Source organism: Anopheles arabiensis, chromosome X, assembly GCF_016920715.1.
Source record: "Anopheles arabiensis isolate DONGOLA chromosome X, AaraD3, whole genome shotgun sequence".
In the NCBI taxonomy this organism is placed as follows: domain Eukaryota; kingdom Metazoa; phylum Arthropoda; class Insecta; order Diptera; family Culicidae; genus Anopheles; species Anopheles arabiensis.
In genome coordinates, this window is record NC_053519.1 from 12,681,032 (window position 1) to 12,702,949 (window position 21,918).

At 49.1% G+C, this 21,918-nt stretch overlaps 1 protein-coding gene across 1 annotated transcript in view; it reads left to right on the forward strand.

The window, feature by feature from the left end:
- Positions 1-21,918, forward strand: part of LOC120906840 (octopamine receptor Oamb-like) — a 109,098-nt gene that overhangs the window by 60,816 nt on the left and 26,364 nt on the right. The window contains exon 3 of the mRNA XM_040318919.1: positions 6,284-6,751. Coding sequence (XP_040174853.1) covers positions 6,500-6,751 — 252 coding nt within the window. The 5' untranslated portion in view covers positions 6,284-6,499. The remainder of the gene's footprint in view (positions 1-6,283; positions 6,752-21,918) is intronic.

Below are 21,918 nucleotides of genomic sequence, written 5' to 3' on the forward strand. Positions count from 1 at the left end.
ATGTCGGAATCAAACGAAATGACGTATAGTAAAGCGCGGTGGAAGCGATTGGAAATAGGAAATGGGGGTTGGTGATGGGACATCGCATAGGGAAAGAACAGCGATGGCTATACAGCAAAGCTTCCACCAAAAAGCGATTCCCGTTTGGCAAACGCCATTGAATCGTTTTGTGTGCGCTCGTTTGCTTGGCTCCCGATTCTGGGATTTATTCCTTTTGCTATACCATCGCCCCTTCTCTCTCTCTCTCTCTTCCCTTCACTCACACTCACGCACATACATCCTTTAGTACATGGCAAGCAAAATCGCTTTTCGCATCATTAGGCAATGCGGGTGGCGAATTGTTGTGGTGTCGCTTCGCTTTTGCCTGATCGATTCGATCGAGCGTGTAGCAAGGCTCGGTCGCTCGCTTTTAGTCCTCCCTCTCCCCAGTGTACGAATCCCTGGGCCCTTCTAGAGGAGCCGACAAGAAGGAGGTGGAACGAATACGCCAGGATGTGGTAAACGCTAAAGGGGCGATAAATTTTGCTCGTTCACTAACGCCCGCTATCGTGCCATTCCCTTGGCGCTAGTGTTGCGCTAGAGGACGAAAACGGACATGGCGCGCAACGATTTTTCGGCGGAGAGAAGGGTGCAGGATCATTGGATGCTATAGATAAGCACTAAGCGGGGAGCAGAAGAGTCACTAAAAAAAAAATCCACACCACAAAACGATACTGTTTCCCAACCCCTCCAGCACGACGGATAACCATGTCGATGTTCGTGGTGTGGAAGGGGATACACCAAGAGGTAGCAGGCTATGGCAAAACGGTGATACATCGTTAAAGAAAACGATAAAAAATCATCTCGGCGTATCAGAGCAGCCGAAAGACCTCGCAATGCTTCGATTTCATCAACAGACCACTGCTCTACGTCACATAGCGGCGTGGCGACGTCATACCGACGAGTAGGTGCTAGTTGGTAGCTAAGGAATGGAAGGTGCAAAAAATCCATTAGAGTACCAGTGTACATGAGATAGTAGCGCCAGCCCCCTTCGGGAGCTACGATCAATTCGTACATCACGCTCGAAACTCGCCCAATTCCACTCAACCGAAGTGGCGAGTGTTAATTACGCTGTGAGCCTAAAGAGCCACACCTAAGCTTAGCTAGGCACAATATCAGGCACCAACAGATAGAACACAGGTGTAGCAAACAACAAACATTGACCTTGTAAGCTACCTACCGGTTGGATTTATGCTACTACCAGCATTCGAAGTGCAAAGCGTTTTTGGTCCTTCGAACCGGATTCATTGTGCTGGCTATTTGTACGTTTAACATTAATGCTCATAAAACAGGAAACTTCTTCTTCTTCTTTTGCCGCTTCTTACGGTGAGCTTTATTGTAACGTATTAGCTTAACAATCAAACTCGCTCGCACTTTGACCAGAAGCAGGGGTTGGTTTGCATAATACAGAAAGTTGTGGTCCTCAGCTCGTCGCTCGTCGGTAGAAACAGCGCAAACACCCATTGCGGGGTTGCTGGCCCGAAGAAATTAAGAACGCAACGGCAATCATTCATTTCAGCTTTCCTTAGCTTGCTCTAGCCCTTGCTATACCCCCTCCCCCCCCCCCACCTCCCTGGAAAGTGAAAGGTCGGCCTTATTAAACATTCAATTTACATTTTCCGATCCCAGTACATTCCTTCTTTCCGGCGCTGACGGTTGCTCTAGTGGAGAGTTTTCTCCCCGAAAAACATTCATCCTGCAATAGGGCGTTTCCGGTCGATGTTGGTCAATTTAAAACTCAAGATTTATTAAGATCATTATAAATATTTGGGCGCAAATCGAAATTTAAGATAATAATAAGGTATCGTCCTCTCTTACAGGAAAGTAGTTTTTAAACACTTTTAATAGCCTGGAGACGTAGTATACATTGCTTTTTTGAATATCTAGAATATCTGAAGTTTAGAACATCTTGAGAGTTTATATCTAAGCTCGTCTGTAATGTAAATAACACTTTTCCAGTTAAAAACCCAAAAAGGATCTTGAGATTCGCACGATTATTTGTTCACGGTTGTCAAAATGTAACCCCTTGGAAAGGATGTTTCTTTGACGCAAGCGAGCAGCTTAAGTTTTCTAACTCAAACCATAAAACTGTCCTAGTCTAGAGCAGATCGATTTCACTACAGCTCGGTTTTCGGTTTCGACCAACTGTTGTACCGAATCACCCTTTACGAGCCAATCCATAAGCCTGAGCTCCACTTAACAACCTTCCCCCCCCCCCCTTCTTTTCCCCTCTCCACACCACAGCAGCCAGATCGGGCGAGTCGAAAAGTCTTGCTACATTTAATTAGTACTTCTTGCCATTTTTTTTCTTCATCTCTTCTTCTGCTTTTTCTGTGTCCTTTTATTGGACGGCACGCTGAAGCGCCATCCTTCCGTTGGCGGCGACCAGCTCAGCTAGCGACATGTTTGATAGATAGGGCACAAAAATAGAAGGCTGTATATAGACGTCATTAAAATTCTGCTCCCGCTGCTGCTCGCTGTCGTGCAGTGGAGCTTGAACCACTCATCGCGTCATTGGTGTCTTTGGTGTAGGGTTCGCGTCGCTAGTGTACGGCAGTGCATTCGGGGGCTAGGAAGAGCGAACGGGGTACATCAATCGCATCGTACACTTTGCATTCGCCCATTATTCATTATCCTTCGGGCGGTAGCGGGGTGGCAAAGGAGCGATGGCGTTGGCAGCAGTGGAGCAGTGAAGCTCGTCCTCTACCCCTCCGCACTTACCTGCTCGATTGTGCGGGGAAATTGACAAATGACTCGCTGAGCGCGGCCGGTTCGCCAAAAAAGTGGGATCGAACGCTATAAATTATAAATTATTGCCCTTCACTTCCCCCCCCCTCCCCCTCCCGCGGCGTGCTGGTTGCGAATGAATGGTCGCAAGTTTTCCACAGTTTGCCCCGGCTGCACGATCCAAAGGAAAAACCCCTGACAGCACTCGCGTCCACGTCCACTTGGCCAAGTGGATGCTAATGAATGAACGGGTTTGCGGATTGGCGAAACCCCTACCAATCCTGCCAATCTGTACCGATTGTTGGGCCTGCCTAGTTGTTAAAGCCAGGGGACAGATCCGGGCAGGGAGACACACTTCCTTCCGCTGCAGCAGCGATTCGAGATAGCTTTAAACGCGAAATCAACAGCTCCATGAAATATGTAAATGAAAATAATAAAAAAATTAACCACTACCACGAGTGTAGGACTGGGAAGTATCTAGATGTGGGAAGAATCAAGCTACACACACATACACTCACTTACACATACGAAATGAGGCAGGGTGGAGGTGCAAATCAATAGCAAGATCCAGGTTGGTACCGAAGCTTCCCACCACCGGCGAGCAGGAAAAACCCTCCTCAAACGACCCACTTTGAAAACAAAACTACACATTTCAGGAGTTCTGCAGCAATGGCTGCACTTGCTGATTGTTTTCCTTAGACCGCATCAAAACGCAAACTGTAAGCAAGCACCAAAGCAGGTGAATAAATATTTGAAAACAAATTGAGCTGATTCATCGCCCGCACGGAGGATTTACGGAGGTATCCACCGGAACAGAAACAGTGGAGTGCGGGGGAGGGGGGCGCTATACGCTTTGCAAATGGGGTGGGGGAGAATGGCACTGAGACAACAGGCAGACTTTCCCGTTCTCATTTTTCCCAGGCACACACGGCTCGGCGCTCCGGTTCGAAACACACTCAGGGTTTATGCGTTTGCATATCCGTACACATCGTGTGGGCCGCACAGCGTACTTCCCTCTGTGTGTGTGTGTGTGTGTGTGTGTGTGTGTGTGTGTGTGTGTGTGTGTGTCTGTGTGTGTGTGTGTGTGTGTGTGTGTGTGTGTGTGTGTGTGTGTGTGTGTGTGTGTGTGTGTGTGTGTGTGTGTGTGTGTGTGTGTGTGTGTGTGTGTGTGTGTGTGTGTGTGTGTGTGTGTGTGTGTGTGTGTGTGTGTGTGTGTGTGTGTGTGTGTGTGTGTGTGTGTGTGTGTGTGTGTGTGTGTGTGTGTGTGTGTGTGTGTGTGTGTGTGTGTGTGTGTGTGTGTGTGTGTGTGTGTGTGTGTGTGTGTGTGTGTGTGTGTGTGTGTGTGTGTGTGTGTGTGTGTGTGTGTGTGTGTGTGTGTGTGTGTGTGTGTGTGTGTGTGTGTGTGTGTGTGTGTGTGTGTGTGTGTGTGTGTGTGTGTGTGTGTGTGTGTGTGTGTGTGTGTGTGTGTGTGTGTGTGTGTGTGTGTGTGTGTGTCCAAATGGTGCAACGTTTCTTGCCAGGGGAGGGATGACAGCCGAACGATGACAGCAACCCGGGAGCGGGGATGTAATTGTTATTCCTCTATATAAAATCACGCATTCAGTTGGCCCGGCCGAGGTGCAAGTGCTCTTTTCTAAGCGCCCCGGAAGTAATCACAATCCCTTACGTAGTACCGTAGGCCACTGTGACAACTGGACGCAACAAAAAAACGGAGCATTTGAACCGTATTACTTGTCTGCTCGGCTCGAAACAGCGGTTCCACGCTTGCAGAGCGTGGTACGAATCCGGTTCGAAGGGCCAAATGTTGGGGGGTTACGTCACGGAGACGCTGTGTTCGATTGCTGCTCTGTACCAAATCCCACCTCAAATCCATCTCGTGTACCGCTCGAATCCAACTTACCAGTGTACAACACCGGAGCTTGACTTCCCGGAACACTCCTTGCTCCACTCTGGTCCTACCCCGCAATATTGCGTATTGTGGTCGATCGTTTCAAAATAGCAATAACCCAGAAACAGTTTACCCTCGCCCAAACCATCCCCGATGGATGGTCACAAATCTCTCTCTCTCTCTCTCTCTCTCTCTCTCTCTCTCTCTCTCTACTCCCTCTCCCCCTGTGCTACGGCCAACTCAAGTGCTCTCTCAGCTCGTACGATCGAAAAGGTGCATTCGGGGGTAAACACTCGGTCTTTAAACACCCGGTCAGCCCCCCAGGTGAATGTGATTCGTGGTGCACCTGTTCGGTTGCTGGCTGCCCGGAACAAAGCCCCGGAAGACCACCGGAGGTTTCAGGGTGGTTTTGGAGAGGAGTGAAAGCTTACGCAGGCGGATTGGCCGATAAGCTGCACGCGGTTTGCTGTGCAGCGTTAGCCACTTCAGGGCAGGGCACTCTAACAGCACTCCCGGTTTCGGCCGAACTCCCGGGGAGACTTCGCACACGGCTCACCGCTGTATCCTGCTCGTCCCCAGGACGGGGGAGCGCTCGCTGATTGGTACTTGCTCGCAATCGAGTTCAATTAATGTGTATCGCGCCGGGCGCCTATTCCCCGGGCTCAATTGCAGCAGGCGCTACACTGTGGCACCGTTGTACAGCTGTATAGTAAGCCATTTTGCACTCCCGGAGAGTGCCCCGGGTTTCGGGAAGAAAATCCATTCGAAAGAAGCAAAAAAAAACGGGTGATAAAAGGGGGCTTCGGTTTTGTCGACGCAATTGAGCTACCAATTCCTCCCGGGTCGAGGAGTTGCAGCGAAGCCCCAGCGTCAAATGCATCATTGAGAGTCGGATCTCTCGCTCTTTCTCTCTCTTTCACACCCTTCCAGACCTGACTGCTCACGGGACTCTGCTCGGGGGGGTAGTTTGTTAGGTCGAGATAGGGATAAAAAGGCATTAAGGCCGGCCGCACTGATCGATTATTTTACAATTCGATTTTAATACTGTTGCAAGCAGCGTGCGGGCGCAAGCAACAGGCAACATTGGGAATTGGATGCACTTTGCGATTGAGCAACTGGGTGTGCTGGGAGGACAGTGGGTAAATCCACTGGCTCGATCGGCGAGCGAGATGAGCCTGCTCGACGGCCTGCCTTTCCCGACCGAAGCCCCACTAAATCGAGTTATCCAATTATCGTACCATTTGGTTTGGTTTGGTTTTCCCAGGGCAGGGGTTTTTTGCTGTTGTTGCTGTTGTTGTTTTGTCTGCCGCCCCCCCCCCCCCCCCCGACTGCTAACAGTTGGTAAGCGATTGGGTAGTGATGACCCGGTGCGCTGCGGGCGGGCAGATTCGCGACCCATAAACAGCTCCCACAAGAGGGCCCGGTGCTGCGATAACCTGTCAGCGAGACGATCGAGTTGGCTGCCGGTGACAAGCGGCTAATACACCCACCCCCAAACCACCCAAGACGCCATCGGAACCGATCGATTGAGCTTCCATTCCTCCATTCCCGCGTACAACACTTCACTTTCTCTCACATTCTAATGCGACATCGCTCTCTCTCTATCTCTGTCTCTTCTTCGCCTCACAGGGGAAAGACGCCATGACGCCAGCAGCAGCAGCAGTCGCAGCCGCCGCCACATCGCAGTAGCTGCTCCCGCATCAGCAACCCGCAACCGCACCCGAGCCCGCCGAACGCCCACAGGCCGTGTTGTCCAGCGGCGCGCCGTAGTCGCCGCCGTCACCGCCGTCACCGTCAGTCGTTGTATCCACGTCACCAGCCGCCGGAACGGCCCGGACCGGAGCCATGAACGAGTCGGAGTGTGCCAGCCTGCTCGCGTCCGTACAGTGGACGGATCCGACCAATCTGGTCTCGCTGGCGGTGCTCGCCTTCATCAACGTGCTCGTCATCGTCGGCAACTGTCTGGTGATTGCGGCCGTGCTCTGCTCGCACAAGCTGCGCAGTGTTACCAATTTTTTCATCGTTAGTCTAGCTGTTGCTGATTTATTAGTCGGATTAGCTGTATTGCCATTTTCGGCTACCTGGGAGGTGTTTAAGGTAGGTTTGCGTGCTGCGTTTCTGTGCTGCTGTTTTCTCGTTTTCTTCACTTCACTCGGGCGGAAGCAGCGGGCTTTCGAGGTTTGCTTCCCACCCATTGCGAAAAGAGGGAATAGGTCCCAAAGGGGGTGGATCGTTTTGAGTGATCGAGAGCTGGCCCAACAAGCTGGCGTGGCCGGTGGGTTGCATGTTTTTTTTCCTTTCCTTTTTTTTGTCGTTCCTTCCGCTAAAACAGCGGCAGCAAAACAGGCACGCACCTTACACCCATTCGCCTTGCCGAGTAAGGTTTGCCCCTTTCCCAGCGCTCTCCTACCGGTCGGCCGGCACAGACAGACACATACACGCGCACGTCCGAGCCCGTTCGATTGGATCTCGGGGACGCCGATTTTCTATGCAAATCTAAAGTGCAATCGTTTCCATCACTATACTTTGCCGTCTCGCCAGCCACCCCGAGCACGATGCAAGGTGGTAATAACGATAGTGACATGCCGCGACAATAATAATGGTCCTCCGTGGGGTTCAACCCTTCGGTGGGCTGGACCACGAGTGAAATGAAAAGCTAAACGATCGATGTATGGGGACTGATGGCGGAAGAACCAACCGAAAAGAAGCATTTTTGTTTTATCGCAAAGCAAACACATTTAACACCTGTAACAAGCCCATCCACAAGCACAGTTGACCAAAGGCCCCCTCCCCAAAATATTGGCACCCACCATTCGTGCAGGCGTACCGCTTTAAGGGTTAAGCGCGGTTAAGCTCGGCCGACCTGTCGCATCGGAGTCACGCGCGTTAGAAAATCTGGTCGCCGCACACGTTTTGCATTCGCCAGCATCGTGTACTGGGGGGAATGGGGCGGATTGGTGGGCCTACCACCCTTGCTGCGGTGCTGATGGTGCTGATGCATTTACATTTCCCCGCTGTTTGTGCCGTCCAGCTCGACTAGTGCACTGGCAAAACGTGCACTGGCTGTGAACCACGAAATGGCAATTATGTTCCGCCATCGCACGAGTTCACGATTGCTCGCCGGTATGGGCGGGTGTTATTTCTGTGTGGGTGCGTGTGTGTGTGTGTCACTCCCCCTGCGAGTGGATGAAGAGTTAAGCATTAGGGTCCGAGGGGTTTTTTTGTGTGCGAAGATGAACTTCTAAAACGGCATTCAATTGAAGTCGCGCTGCAAATGATCGTCAATTTTGAACAGCACACGAAGTCTGTCAGCCGTGGCACGTGCCATTGGTGGCGAGATAATGGCTTCCAATAATCGAGCTTTTTCGAACGAGCAGCCCTGCCACGGGAGACGCTGCTGGAACGATTTGCTTGCCTTTTGAGAGCTATTTAGTGACTTAAAAGCACGATGAAATGTACAAAAAAAAAACAACCCGAAAGAGGGATCAAGTTACTAGGCAGCTACTGGTGTTTCGTTTTCGTCTTCTCAATGGAATGTCACATAACAGGAGGATGTGTCATACCGTTTTTTTGTAATCCATGCCATTGGAAAGGATGACTGTTGAGGTGGGGTCTGTATCTGGTACCACGGATGACTGTATCGAACCATTTGTGAGTATACTGCTATCTCTTAGTAGAAATTAACCGCTATAGGTTCCATGGTCTGATAACCCCATTACGTCATTAGAGTCAGCTATTTATCAGGTACAGTTCACGAACTGGAATACAAACTGAGAGCTGTTTCAGGACTGATAAAGCAATGGAGTTGATTTCGAAACGACTGGTATGGATTCAATATTCATTCCAGGACCGATACGGGATTTGGAGAAGTTCCAAGACCGGTATGGGTTAATAATGAGTTAATACGTAAGAGTAAGAGGACCAGTTCCGTAACCGATGTGGATCCTGGAGTATGTCCTGGACTGGACTATTTGACAGGACCAGTTTGAGGTTCGCTCTCCAATTTCTTGGTTTCGCGGATGACATCGACATCATCGGCAGAACAACAGCGAAGGTGTGTGAGGCGTACACCCGACTCAAACGTGAAGCAACAAGAATTGGATTGAGAATCAATACGACGAAGACGAAGTACCTGCTTGCCGGTGACTCAGACCATCTGGGAAGCAGTGTATTAGTTGACGGCGACAATCTCGAGGTATTAAAGGAGTTCTGCTATCTCGGGACGGTCGTTACTTCGGACAACGACATCAGCAGCGAAATCCGGAGACGCATTGTTCAGGTTAATCGGGCATACTATGAGCTTCACCGACTGCTGAGATCCAGAAGACTTCAAGCCCTCACGAAATGTGAGATATATTGCATATATGGATACGAGTCCTGGACCATCCGAGCGGAGGATGCAAACGCTCTGGGCATGTTTGAGCGACGCATCCTCCGGACCAGCTTTGGCGATATTTTCGTGCATGGAGTTTGGAAGAGAAGGATGATCCATGATGTTGCTGAGCTGTACGGCGAACCGAGCATCCTGACGGTGGCGAAGGCTGGCAGGATACGATGGCTGGAGCATGTCATGAGGATGCTGGACTCATACTCCACCAAGAAGGTGTTCAACAGCGATACCCAGTTCGGCATAAGGGGAGGGGATCGGGGAGCACAGTGAACTCGATGACTGGACCAGGTGAAGCGAGACCTAACGGAGATCGGGTGTCTGCATGGATGGGAGGCTGCAGTCAGGGACCGAGCATCCTGGAGAATGATTGTTGACCGGGCCATGTTACATCGACGTGCTCTATCGTGAGCAGGCCAACAAAAGAGAGAGAGAGAGAGAGAGAGAGCGAGAGAGAGAGAGAGAGAGAGAGAGAGAGAGAGAGAAGGATTCGAGATCAGTTCCACGACCGATATGGATTCGGGATGAGTTCTAGGAGCAATATGAACTCGGCATAAGTTCCAAAGCCGATAGGGATTCGGGTACTAGTTTCAGGAGATATGGGCTCCGGATCAGTTTCAGAATTGGTTTGGGAGCAGTTTCGTTTGGCGTAGGTCTCGGCATTAAAGAGTACTTTGCGTAATTGCGTTGCGTATCCCTGTAACTGGATGAAATTTACTAGTTAAAGCAAATGCTAGGGAAGACTTAACTTTGATTTAGAACTAGTCCAACTCCAGTCCTATCAAAGACCAAATTGAACCTTCACATACTTACTTACTTATCCGGCACTACAACCGCTTTGCGGTCTTTGCCTGCCTTGTTTGCCTTTGAGTGTCCGAAACCGGTCACGGTCTGCCTTCGTATGCCAGTTCTCCCAGCCTTAATGGCGGACGCCTCCACGCCATCTTGCCTTCCTCAATTTGGGCTTACCACGCCTCCTCTATTCTTGTGGACGGCCTAACAAGACTTTACGGGCTGGGTCGTCCGTTTCCATGCGTACTACAAGGCAAGTCCACCGGAGCCTGGCGAGCTTAATACGCTGTACGACAGTGAGGTCGCCGTACATCTCGTATAGGGGCCAAGTATCCTTCTGAGCATCTTCCTCTCGAACGCGGCTAAGAGGGTTTCGTCCGATTTGGACTGTGCCCATGTCTCAGAGGCGTATGTGAGTACCGGAACTATATAGGTACTATATAGTCCCAGCTTCGTCCGTCGCGACAGGTTCTTTGAGGTGAACTGATTTTTCAGGCTGTAGAATGACCGGTTGGCAGTCAACATCCTTGCGCGCAACTCAGCTTCCATGCTATTGTCGTTGCTGACCTTTGACCCAAGATAGGTGAATTTTGGGATGACTTCAAAAGTGCGTTCACCTATCTGTACGTCACGCCTACGTAGATTCTGATTATTTATTGGTAGGCCCGCTGATGTTGCCACCATCAGTTGGATCTTTGCCTCGTTTATCTACAATCCGAGGCTCTCTGCCGCCTGCTCGATCCCTTGGTAGGCTTCTGCTACATAGGAGAGCCGCTACACGCTACGTCTACATCATCAGCGTATGCCATGATCTGGGTTGACTTATAGAAGATGGTTCCCGTAGTCTCCACCCTTGAGTCGCGGATGGCCCTCTCTAGCGCCAGGTTGAATAGGAGACAGGCAATCCCGTCCCAGACGAAGACCCTTGGTGGTAGCAAAAGGTCCTGAGAATTTTCCATCCACCCTCACCTGGCAAGTGACGTTGGTCATAGCCATTCTAACTAGTCTAATCAGTTTGGCCGGGATTCCAAAAGAGCTCATAGCGTCATACAGTTGTACCCTGGCTATGCTATCATATGCGGCTTTGATGTCAATGAAGAGATGGTATGTGTCGTGTCTGTATTCAGTCATCTTCTCCAAGGTCTGCCGCATGGTGAAGATCTGATCCATGGTTGATTTTCCATTTTGGAATCCTCTTTGATAGTTTCCGACTATCTCTTCGACGTGCGGGACAAGCCGATCCTGAAGGATCAGGGAGAATATTTTATAGGCGATATTCAACACCATAATACCCCTGTCTTTGTTGCAGTCCAACCTATCTCCTTTCTTGTATATGGGGTAGATGATGCCGAGATTCCAATCATAAGGCATCGATTCGCTTTTCCCACACCTTAGAAACAATTTGATTAATTACGTTTTCTAGTCGTGCACCTTCATTCTCGACCAGTTCAGCTGCAATTCCGTCGGTTCCAGGTGCCTTGTTATTTGACGATTGAAACTTTAGCTTAGCGAAATCTCTTATTATTGTGAACTTTCATTCCAAAAGATTGTTTTCCTGAACATGCTGTTACCTAAAACTAATGTTCCAAATTAGGCATCGCCTAATATCCTAGTGATTTTTTTTTTTAAATCATCACTGACATTGATGGATGTACATGTAATATTCAGTGGTTGTTTCTTTGTAAAAAAAAATTACGATCGAAGTACATTAGGACCAGCGTATTCCGTGCCGGACGTCTTACTTCTTGCATTGCAAACACACACGTTACATCGCAAAAGTTCGTGCGCAGACATACTGACAAGCCAGAATAACCCTTGGCATAGTTCGGAGAAGGAGTGCTATCTACACTCCTCCTCAAGTGATTGCATAAGCGTCAGCTCGTTCCCCCACTCCCCCCTGCTGGATGCATCCTCTTGTCAGATACAGCAAAGCGCTTTTGCTTGACGGCTAAACAACGTGTCCTTGCGCAAGAACTGCAAGAAATACGGTCTCAAACTCCGCAATGGTCCCTCAAACTGCATGGTCACAAACGCTTCCCCTTAGCCGTCCACGTGCGTCAGGTGTCGAACGGTAACGGTGCAATATTAAACGAAACTACCACGCAATTCCGCTCCCATTCCACCCGGCCAGCCGGCCGAATCCGTTTGCATACGTTTAATGCGTGCCGCTTAATTAAATTGTACCGAGCTACCCGTAATGTTCAGCCACCCACCCACCCACCCCCCCCCCCCGGCCACATAACCGGTCAGGAAAACCACAAATGACGCACGGGAAATGTTTATGGCTCCCCCTCCAACCCCTCTGATTTTCCGTCTCTCACCAAGCGCTCACCAAACCAGCCGTTATCGTTATCGTGCCAAAGAGTGTAACTTACACACCACGGCCGAAGCGATGTGCCCGGGGCCCCTGCCGCTCTCCGCTCACCAATGCGCCAGTAATGTCCACGGTGGGGTAAGCCCCCCGGCCACTACGTGATCGGCCGTTGATTGAGATTATTAATTCCGAAAACCATTCCGGTCGGCCCCCCTGCACTTCGCATCGATGCTGGTCGAGATTGGCGTTTCGGGGCACACACACACACACACACACAGACACACACCGTATGTGTGCTTAGTATACATATATTCTGATGTGCAAGATGTGCTATCTTCCCTTGCTGCCAGATAGGGTTTCAATGGGCCCAGCATAAAAGAACAATAACGAAGTGGTCTAGCGGGCCCTGGACTGGAATGGGGGGGAGGGGTTGGAGAAGGTTATTGCTGGGCTGCTATTCCAAAACCCAGCTACCAAGTGTGTGTGTGTGTGTGTGTGTGTGTGTGTGAGTGCGATGCGATTGTATCGAAAAACCGCAGCACCTCAACCCTCTGGCCATGCGCCATCCCTGCACCACTGTAACCGCAAACCGGAAGCGTGGCATATTCCAGGGCGTTCGATCTAAACCCTCCGCAGCCCTGCTTCACCCCAACACTCCTGGTTTCGGGTGGCTGGATGACTGTCAGACGATAAACTGCAGTTTGCCACAGAATGAAGAGTGAATCAGTGTTTCATTTTACAGCCCAATCGGTGTGTCTCTGTGTGTGTGTGTGTGTCGGATGAACGGGTGTGAATCGGTGGGTGGGCATATGCTGCTGCTGGTAGATATTTGGATTCACCTTCGGCTACTGCTACGGGTGCCGGCCAAAGGCAAAAGCGCACAAAAGCACCAACCACAACACTGTTGTGCGGGAAGGAAAAATGGAACAGGAAGAGAGAACCAGTACGACCCCGGGGTACTGCGACCCAGAAGAAAGCGGCGAACTCCGAAATGTATGCACAATCAACACACACACACACACACACACACACACACACACACACACACACACACACACACACACACACACACACACACACACACACACACACACACACACACACACACGTATCCAAGAGGGCAACAAAAAGCGGACAAAATAAAACAGCAAAGCGCTGCACACCACACCAGACCAAACCAAACTCAATATTCATTCAAATTTATTCAGATTTCTTATCAATCCTTCTGTCCCGCTGCTACTGCTCTGCTTTTCAAGTGTGTGTGTGTGTGTGTAAAAGTGTGTATGTGTGTGGGTGTGTGTGAATCTGTATTAAAAATCAGAGCTCTCACAATCACCTGCTCCTTGAGCCGCCCATTCTCACCCGACAGCGCTCCCCCGTTCCCCACCCAGACATTTCCCTTTTACAGCTCCGTCCCGGGAGGGCAGCCCCGGGCTCGGCCCGCTCCGGCAATGTGAATCATAAATTTACAGCTACTGGAAGAACAACAACAAAAAATGCTATTCTTGGGTTTTTGGAAAATGAGTTTCTCTTCAAAGGTCGAGTGCACGGGTAGCGGTGGTTTGGGGGAGTGGGAAGGGATGGAAATTTTCCACACAACAGTCGGCGCTCGAGCGAAGGAGCTACATGCGAGGCACACGTACCCGTAACTGGGTGAGAGGGGGAGGGGGGGGGGGTCGGGGAGTTAGAGGAAGATCGAAACTGAGCGGAAAATAAAGAACAAAAACACACAACGCTCTCACGAGTTTAGCTGATCAACACGGAGATGGGTGCAAAGAAGAATGGGAAAGGGGCGAGGGGGAGGGGGGGGGTGCTAGAAAAATATAACGAACAAAAATATCCCTCCCCCTCCCTCCAAAAGCGGGCGCCGTGCGAACGGGGTGAAAATGGGGGGGGGGGGGAATGGCCGTGCTCTCGAATCAGAAATTCAACGAATACCAAGTAGACATGAAAGGAGCAAGCCCTTGGAAAGGGGGCGGGGGAAACCCGCCAGGATGACTGCTGGCCCCTTCAGCCCGGCACAAAAAGGAAAGGGAGGGGTGGGGGAGGCGTCGAGGATGGATAGTACGCGAGCCCTAGCTAGAAGAAAGCACAACACCCCGAGCCTGGCAAGTACGCGCGAATCTCTAAGCGATACGCTGGAAGATGTGCACCAACAACAACAAAAAAACGGAATAGAAGAGAGAAAAAGAAAAACACTCTCTCACACACACACACACACACACAAAGCGAAAGCGGACACCGTGTAGAACCACCCAGGGATGATCTGCGCCATCTTGCTCGCTTCGTGGAAAAGGTTAATCGCTACAGTGGACTGCCGTGCAGCGGAAGGAGGGGGGGGGGGGTAAGCAACCCCGAACGATGCTTGCCGATGCTCGCCCATCGCATCTCGCAACTGCTTTGGCAGGATTTCGATCCTTATCATCCCGCTGCTCGGGGCTTCACGCGCCTCTGTGTGTGAGCCCCAGTGCACACAACACCGTCCGTCCGCCAGCGACAGCGTGCTTAGCGGGCGGACCATACCCATCCCGAAAAACCCACCCACCGAGGACGGTGTGCGCCTCGGATCACTCGTGTACCGTTGCAGATTGAATTATCTTATAAATTGGCTTTATTATGAAAGCCAATAATTTTATCTGATAAAGGTTGCGTAACCCTATTTCGCTGCTTTTCATCTGTGCTTCGCACGCTTGGGTGTGTGTGGGGGGTTAGTGGGGAAAGGGGGTTGGCACTTTTGGCCGTTGTTTGCTGCGTGTGTTGCTGCTCCATCTAGTCGCTTTCCTTAGCATGGAGGAGTTTTTATTTCGTCTTCTTTGTTCTCTCTCTCTCTCTCTCTCTCTCTCTTTCTTTCTCTCGGATTCTGGCCTTATTTCCATTTCTTCAGCAAGCATAGCCTTCCGCGAGAGTGGCACGCGGCTGACAGAGTTGTGCGTGTGTGCGTATATGTCAATGACAAAAAAAACTTGATTGTAGGTTAAGTAGGTGCGGGGGGAGTGGGATATGTTGTACTGGAGGATTTTGTTCCCACAATAATGCTTTCTTTTTTTTTTTTTTTTTTGGGGCGAAGATTCCATCTCCTGTCGAAAGTCTTATTAACAGTGACAAACAAGCCTGCCTGAAAGGATCACTCTGTTAGGTAAATTGCGCGCCCCCAGGCGTCACCGGCAGTGCTGCAAAATGTCACTGTCAATGTCATAAAAAAATTAGACTGAAACAAAATCCATATCAACGTCACGTACTCAATTGTGATAATCAGAGATGATGCTCAGAACGGTTGGTGTGACTATAACACGCTCATGACATGTTTGCGACCATCGCTTGGTCAGTCACTATGTCACGATTTTTTTTTTTTGCTGTGATCAGTTTTGCAAAATGTCACTGACACAGTCATGACAAATTCTGACTGAAACAAAATCATATCAGCGTCGCGAGCTCTACTGTGATGATCAAAGGCGATCCTCAAACAGTTGGTGCGACCATCACATGCTTGGTGACATTGTGTGCAACCAACCCTTGGTCAGTCACTTGGTCGCGACATTTTCAGTCGGTGATCATCGCGATGGTCAATGGGAGATATACGGTGCATGCGAGTGATTCCAAGAAACAAAATGAGCATGTTTTCTCGCTCTGTTTGACCCTACAGATATTCAAAACAGATAGAGAGAGAAAGCATGCTCATATTGTTGTTAGACCTTACGCGTCAAGTATATTCCAAGAATGTCGTGATTATCACCGACAAAAATGTCGTAACCTAGTGAGTGACCAAGAGTTGGGTGCTAAACTAAATGTCACCAAGCATGTGATTGATTCTCCAACTGTTTGAGTATCGTCACTGATCATCTCAGTGGTGTACGTGAGCTGATTTGAGCTTCGCTTCAGTCAGGAGTGTTGATGACTGAAACAGTGGCATTTGGCAGCACTGTTCACAGCCACAAAAATCATGATAATGCTTGCGCCGGCATTAAGCTAAGCTTGTCAGTCAGAGTATCGCGTTGGACTCAAGAATTCACATGTCGTGTTCAGCATGTCATGACGCACTTTTACTGACTATCAGCAATGAGCATCAAGCTACCACGGATATGTTCATTGTTTTCGCTGGTGAAAATCTCGTGATACTCTTGACATTTTGCAGCACTGGTCACCGGGAATAGCATATATTGCATACTTGAGGGCGTTTATATTGGCTTGTTAAGCCACACACAGCGCAAAACGCTCTAAAATGGAGCATTTTGCTGGGAATCAATTTTAAATTATGCTGCTGCTTTGGGTCGTTAGTGAGAATGTAGTATCGATTGTTTGGTTTGTTCTCCAACCGGTAGCGTTGGCGACAAGGTCCAGTCCTAGAACAGAAATGCTCTCGTCGTAGTAACCGTTGGAAACGGATATTAAAATGCATACTATTAGGAACGTTCAGAGTTGAAAAGCATCCAATAGCTGCCCAAACACACACACACACACACACACACACACACACACACACACACACACACACACACACACACACACACACACACACACACACACACACACACACACACACACACACACACACACACACACACACACACACACACACACACACACACACACACACACACACACACACACACACACACACACACACACACACACACACACACACACACACACACGCACAAGGCGTTGATGAAAAAACAACTCGACGCTAAACCGTTCCGTTCCGAGGCTGCACAGACGCGCAGGTGGCAGAACGGATGGTAAAACATGCTCCGAGTACTGCGGTGTCGCGTTCCCGCTGTCCCCCGGTAAAGAAGAAGCTACAACAAACCCCCCATCCCCTTCAATCCCACCCTTTGCCCTCTCAGACATGAGTAGAAACGTGTGCGAGAATGGATGAAAGTAGCTTTCTTCGCTAAAAGAGTACACCACCTGCCACCCACAACAGCGCGCCTTCTTGCGTGAATTCGAGTTTTTTTCTTCTGTTTTTTTTTTTGTTGCTTCGCCACGCTTCCCATCCCTGCAGATGACTCATGACCGTGGGGCCACCGAGCAGCAGATAAGAACGTTACCATCTCCCATCTCTCTTTTCCTGAGATTCCTCTCCAGCTCGGTTACAACAACAAAAAAAAAAAAACAAAATCCCCATCCTAGCCTCAAACTCTCTGGGTCACATTGTCACCGGTTTCTGCTTACGCTTGAGATGCATCATCAAGGGGTGGGGTGCCAGTGGGTGCGTGAGTAGAAGAAAGCGAGTATCAGTTTCGAGGTCTGCAAATTCATTCAATATCCGACCACCCCCAGGCCCCAGCCACCACTTTGCGAAGGTGTAAAAGGTGCGCAGAGGATAAAACGAATCGCTCCCGAGCTCCCGCCGGTGAAGAGTGCGCGAGGTCGGCGAGGTGGTGAGTGAGATGCTGAGAGCGCTCCTGATAGACCACGCGCCGCTGGTGAGTGCGCGGTGGTGGCACTGGCGGGAGCGTGTAAGCCATCGTCATCATCATCATCGTCGTCGCCGTCGTCGTGCCCTATTCCAATTCGATTTAGCACCACCGAGGGCATACAAGCGCACGGGGCAAAAAAGGGGGGCAACGGTACAGGAAGGGAAATGGGTAAAAGTGTTGCAAGGTAAATGTGAAATGAAAACGCCTCAATCAGCACGGGGTTGCACGGGGTTTCGCGGTGCGGTTTGCGCGCGCGACGGCAAGCCCGACAGCTCACTTCGTCGGTTAATTAAGTTTGAAGTGAGCTTTCGCGTCCGCCCCAGTTGCCCCCGGCTGATTGGCCGCTTCTTATTGCAAGCTAGCCGCCCTCGTCCATGTGCAGGCAAAGGTAAGGGGGGGGAGGGGGGGGGGGAGGAAGAGCAATAGCAGCACTCGCTGCCAGTCGTTCCCTGCCGGTTGCGCTCAGTCATCGACACTTTGAGGGATTTCCAAGTTTCGCTTTTCATTTGTTGAATCATTTAAATTGCATTTCGCGTCGCTCGCTCTACTTGGCCCGACCATTATCCCCGGGGAGGAGGGGGGGGGGGCGTTGCGGGTGGCGGGATTTCTTTATTTTATCTGGTGCTACATCCACCACCTCATAGCCTCACTCTCCGCATCCGCAAGCGAGGGAAATGGGAGGTTCTCGTGTGAACCATTTTCTTTTATCCTTCGAGCGCATTCACACACACACACACCATCGTCGCCATTACCAGCACCACCGTCACCATCATTTGTCGCGGTTTTGTCGCGGGCACACTTGGCAAATGTGTTTCTGATGACTTCACCGAAATTGAAGGCGAACAGACAGGGCACGCTCAGATGTGCAGCTGACGGAGACCCCGTTTTCGCTGATTTCCTTCACCCATTGGCGGGGCGAAAATCCGTTTTCCGTGGGGATGTTTTTATTTTTATCTAGAATGTTTAGCAACGAGCAGAATATAATAATAAAAAAAATACAGCCCCAACAAGACGGTCCCGTTGAAAGTGGCACGGCTTACTGAAGCTTTTAAAGGGTTCGTCGTCTGACGCGCTGTTTTACGACCGCTAGAAAAAAAGCGGTCTGTTTTCCTGCATAATCTGCTGTACCATTTCGGAGCGGGTTTCGGGAAGTTGGCCGATAAAAATGATCACTAATGCTTCCTCCCAAACCATCCCCCATAGCTCTACCGCTCCTTCCGTTTCAGTGCCTTCGGCTAAGCAAAGCAAAAACGCCACCAAAGGGCGCGAACAACTTACGGTCGCGACACAAAAAAAAAAAACAAGGCAAAAGTTCAAAAGTTTCCATACGGTAGAGCGTGCTGGCTGCCACCGCGTACGGTAGTGCTGCCTTTTTTTTATTTTAGTTTACGACGAGCTGCAGAGCGCGTCCCGTAAGACGAGCTGCAGTTAACTTAATGTTGCAATACCGCGCGAACTCCCCGGTCATGTATGTTCCGTCCTGTGGCGACTGTGGGCGGAAGCAGAAGTTTTATTTAATACTAAACAACCAGGAACAGTGCAGCAAAAAAAAAAACGGTTCCCTATCCGAGCTGGCTTTGTACGTCAGCTGTAGGGGGAAGCGGGACAAAATAGGCATATTAAGCAGTTTACTGAATATTTCTTTGAATATGCCACAAAACACAATTATTCTTGCATTATTGTATGCCTCCAGCATTATTGTGTGTATTGTGTTGTATGAATTAAAATCGCCACATAGAATGAAAAGAACTTAAAAAGCTGAAAAAAGTGTAAAATAAACGTTGGAGTTTTAGCAGAAGCTACTTTGTCATGCAGGGCTAAATGGGCATAGCCCTGGACAAGGTGGAATGCAGGCGTCCCTCGAGTACCGACCCCCACAAGTTACGACGATTCGCAGATACGACGATTTTGATTTTGACAGCTAAAAGTTGTCATTGAGACGAAATTGGTATATTTTTTTGAATTTCTGTGCAGATAACCGTTACAAACATATTTCCTCGGATATCACAACTACCCCATCTTGAATATATATATCGTGTAAACGGCTTTTGGAGGAAAATCAATACATTATCGTACATTATTTTAAATAAAATATACGATTTCATAGAGTACGACTCTTCAATATCGGCTATAAACTTTATATTCACAGATATTCGACATACGACTTTTTCGACTTACGCCTTGCTTTGGGACATTTTTTCGGTCCCAAATACAGTCGTATCCCGGGGGACACCTGTATAGAGGAGGTGTCTTCTTAGCGCTGTTGCCATTTTGAGATTCAGTTTGACAGCAGCCGTCGATATTTGTTTATAGGCAGCAGCAGCAACATAACGAGGAAAATGCCTATTTATGAAGTGTGGTTATAAAATACAAGTTTTTAGAGCTAAACATTTTTTTTAATTAAATGTAAACAATCCGTTTATTATACCTATATACCAACAACACTCTTCGCATTCGACAACTGCCGTCGATCCTGGTTTTGTGCCTTTTTTTGTTGCCTTGGCACAATGTTCTACATGACGACACCTCCTTTACACTCACTTTGGCCCTGGGGCAAAATGGGCATTTGTAAACACACTGTGAAACGTCAAAACACTGGGGCAATATGGGTCACAACACCTGCGCTTAGGTAAAGGTCTATGCTTTGGCGCACGTTTCGTGAAATGTATTTTTGCACTATCTTTTGTTTTGCTGGTCAGAAAAGCCCTTAAAATTCTTCTTTCTTCTTAAAATATGTTATCAAAATTTAAAAAGTGTTTACACGTTTTAATCTACAAAATCGAATCTTTCAAAGCTGTACCTGTTACTATTATTGTGGGGACAAATACAACACCATAGCCTCACCAAGCGCCATACGTCAAAAGCATCTGTCCATTTTGCCCCAAGCGTAACTGACCATTTTGCTCCACGTGAAGCATTTTTGATTTTTTTTTGTTATATTAGTGAAAATACACATTCAGTAGCCTTGCTCTCTTAAGAAAAATTGTATAGAAATACCATATCTTTAAAAATGTTTCATGTTAAACTTCGACGCATCCCTGTGATACTGGTTTAAGCTTATTTTCGAAGTGGCAAAACTTACATAAATATGCTACTAAACCTTATTTTGCATTTTTCTTGGTTATTTGTTTTGTACGGGCTATGAAACTAACATGGTGTTCATAGAAAAACTTTAATGAATACATTTTGAGCATTGGAAAGTATTTTTGTAGTGCAATAATGCTTAAATAAAGGCTGCCCATTGTGCCCCACATGCCCATTTTGCCCCGTTTTGTACGTACCGTTTTGTATGTGATAAGCTTCGTTGCCATTTCGACGTTCCCGCTTTGAGCCCATTCAGAAGGACAAAAAATACAGCAAGCTAGTCGGTGGTTTAAAAGTTGAAGTTGAAAATTTTGAAAGAAGACGACCAAAACCTGAAATTATTGATTTTATTATTATTAGTTTCAAAAGCAAAAATAAAGCGAGAAAGGAAAACGGGTCGAGAAACAAAACTTGCGACTTTTCCTAATTATAGCCTATCACATCTATCACCCAACTGCCACACCGAAGTCGAATGTATTGTTGGCAATTGTGTGTGTGTGTGTGTTTTTTTTTGGCTATCCTTTTGCTCTTTTCTCCACATTTGGCCCGCGCGCATCCCGCTGGCTGCTATTGTTTTCCAGCGCCACAAGGAAAAGCCTACTCGGGAACGCGAATGCAAAGCAGCACAACCGGGCGCCGGCTTCATAACTGCAGCTTTTCCGCGTCCGCGTCCTTCGCCGGCACACTGGGCGCGGGGCCAAGGGACACTGGAGCGTGCTGGAGGTTTTAATAAATCGTGCGCCCCATCTTCCATCGAACGGCGAGAAGTTCGCGAAACTCGGGACGAATCCTACATCCCCCTCCGCACCCGACTTCCTTCCAACCGGTCGCGATTAAAGTAGTTACCTCGCACTCACGGAGGTTGCTCAACTTTGCCATTCCGAGCCGCCGCTTTTGCTCAAAGTCAAAGTTTTCCCCCGGGTTTTACAATAGTTTTCCCTTCGCTCGCTTTTTGTTGTTCGCCGACAAGTTTGTTTTTTCTTTTTCTTTTTGCTTGGCTTTTCCGCCCGTCTGCCCGATGTGCGACCGCTTGCGTCCTCATTTTCGTCCAAACTCCCGGGGGGCCATTGGTCGGCCATTGTGCCACTGTGTCGCTGGATGCACAGGTTTGCGATAGGCCACCAACTTTAGCACACCACGGCACACTCGCCGTGCTGATTCTGGCTGGGTGCAAACGAAAGGATAAGCATGCGGGCAGCGTTTTTGTGCATCATTAAGGCATTCGATTCGCCCGCTCTTCGTAAACCACTACCACCACCACCCTGCC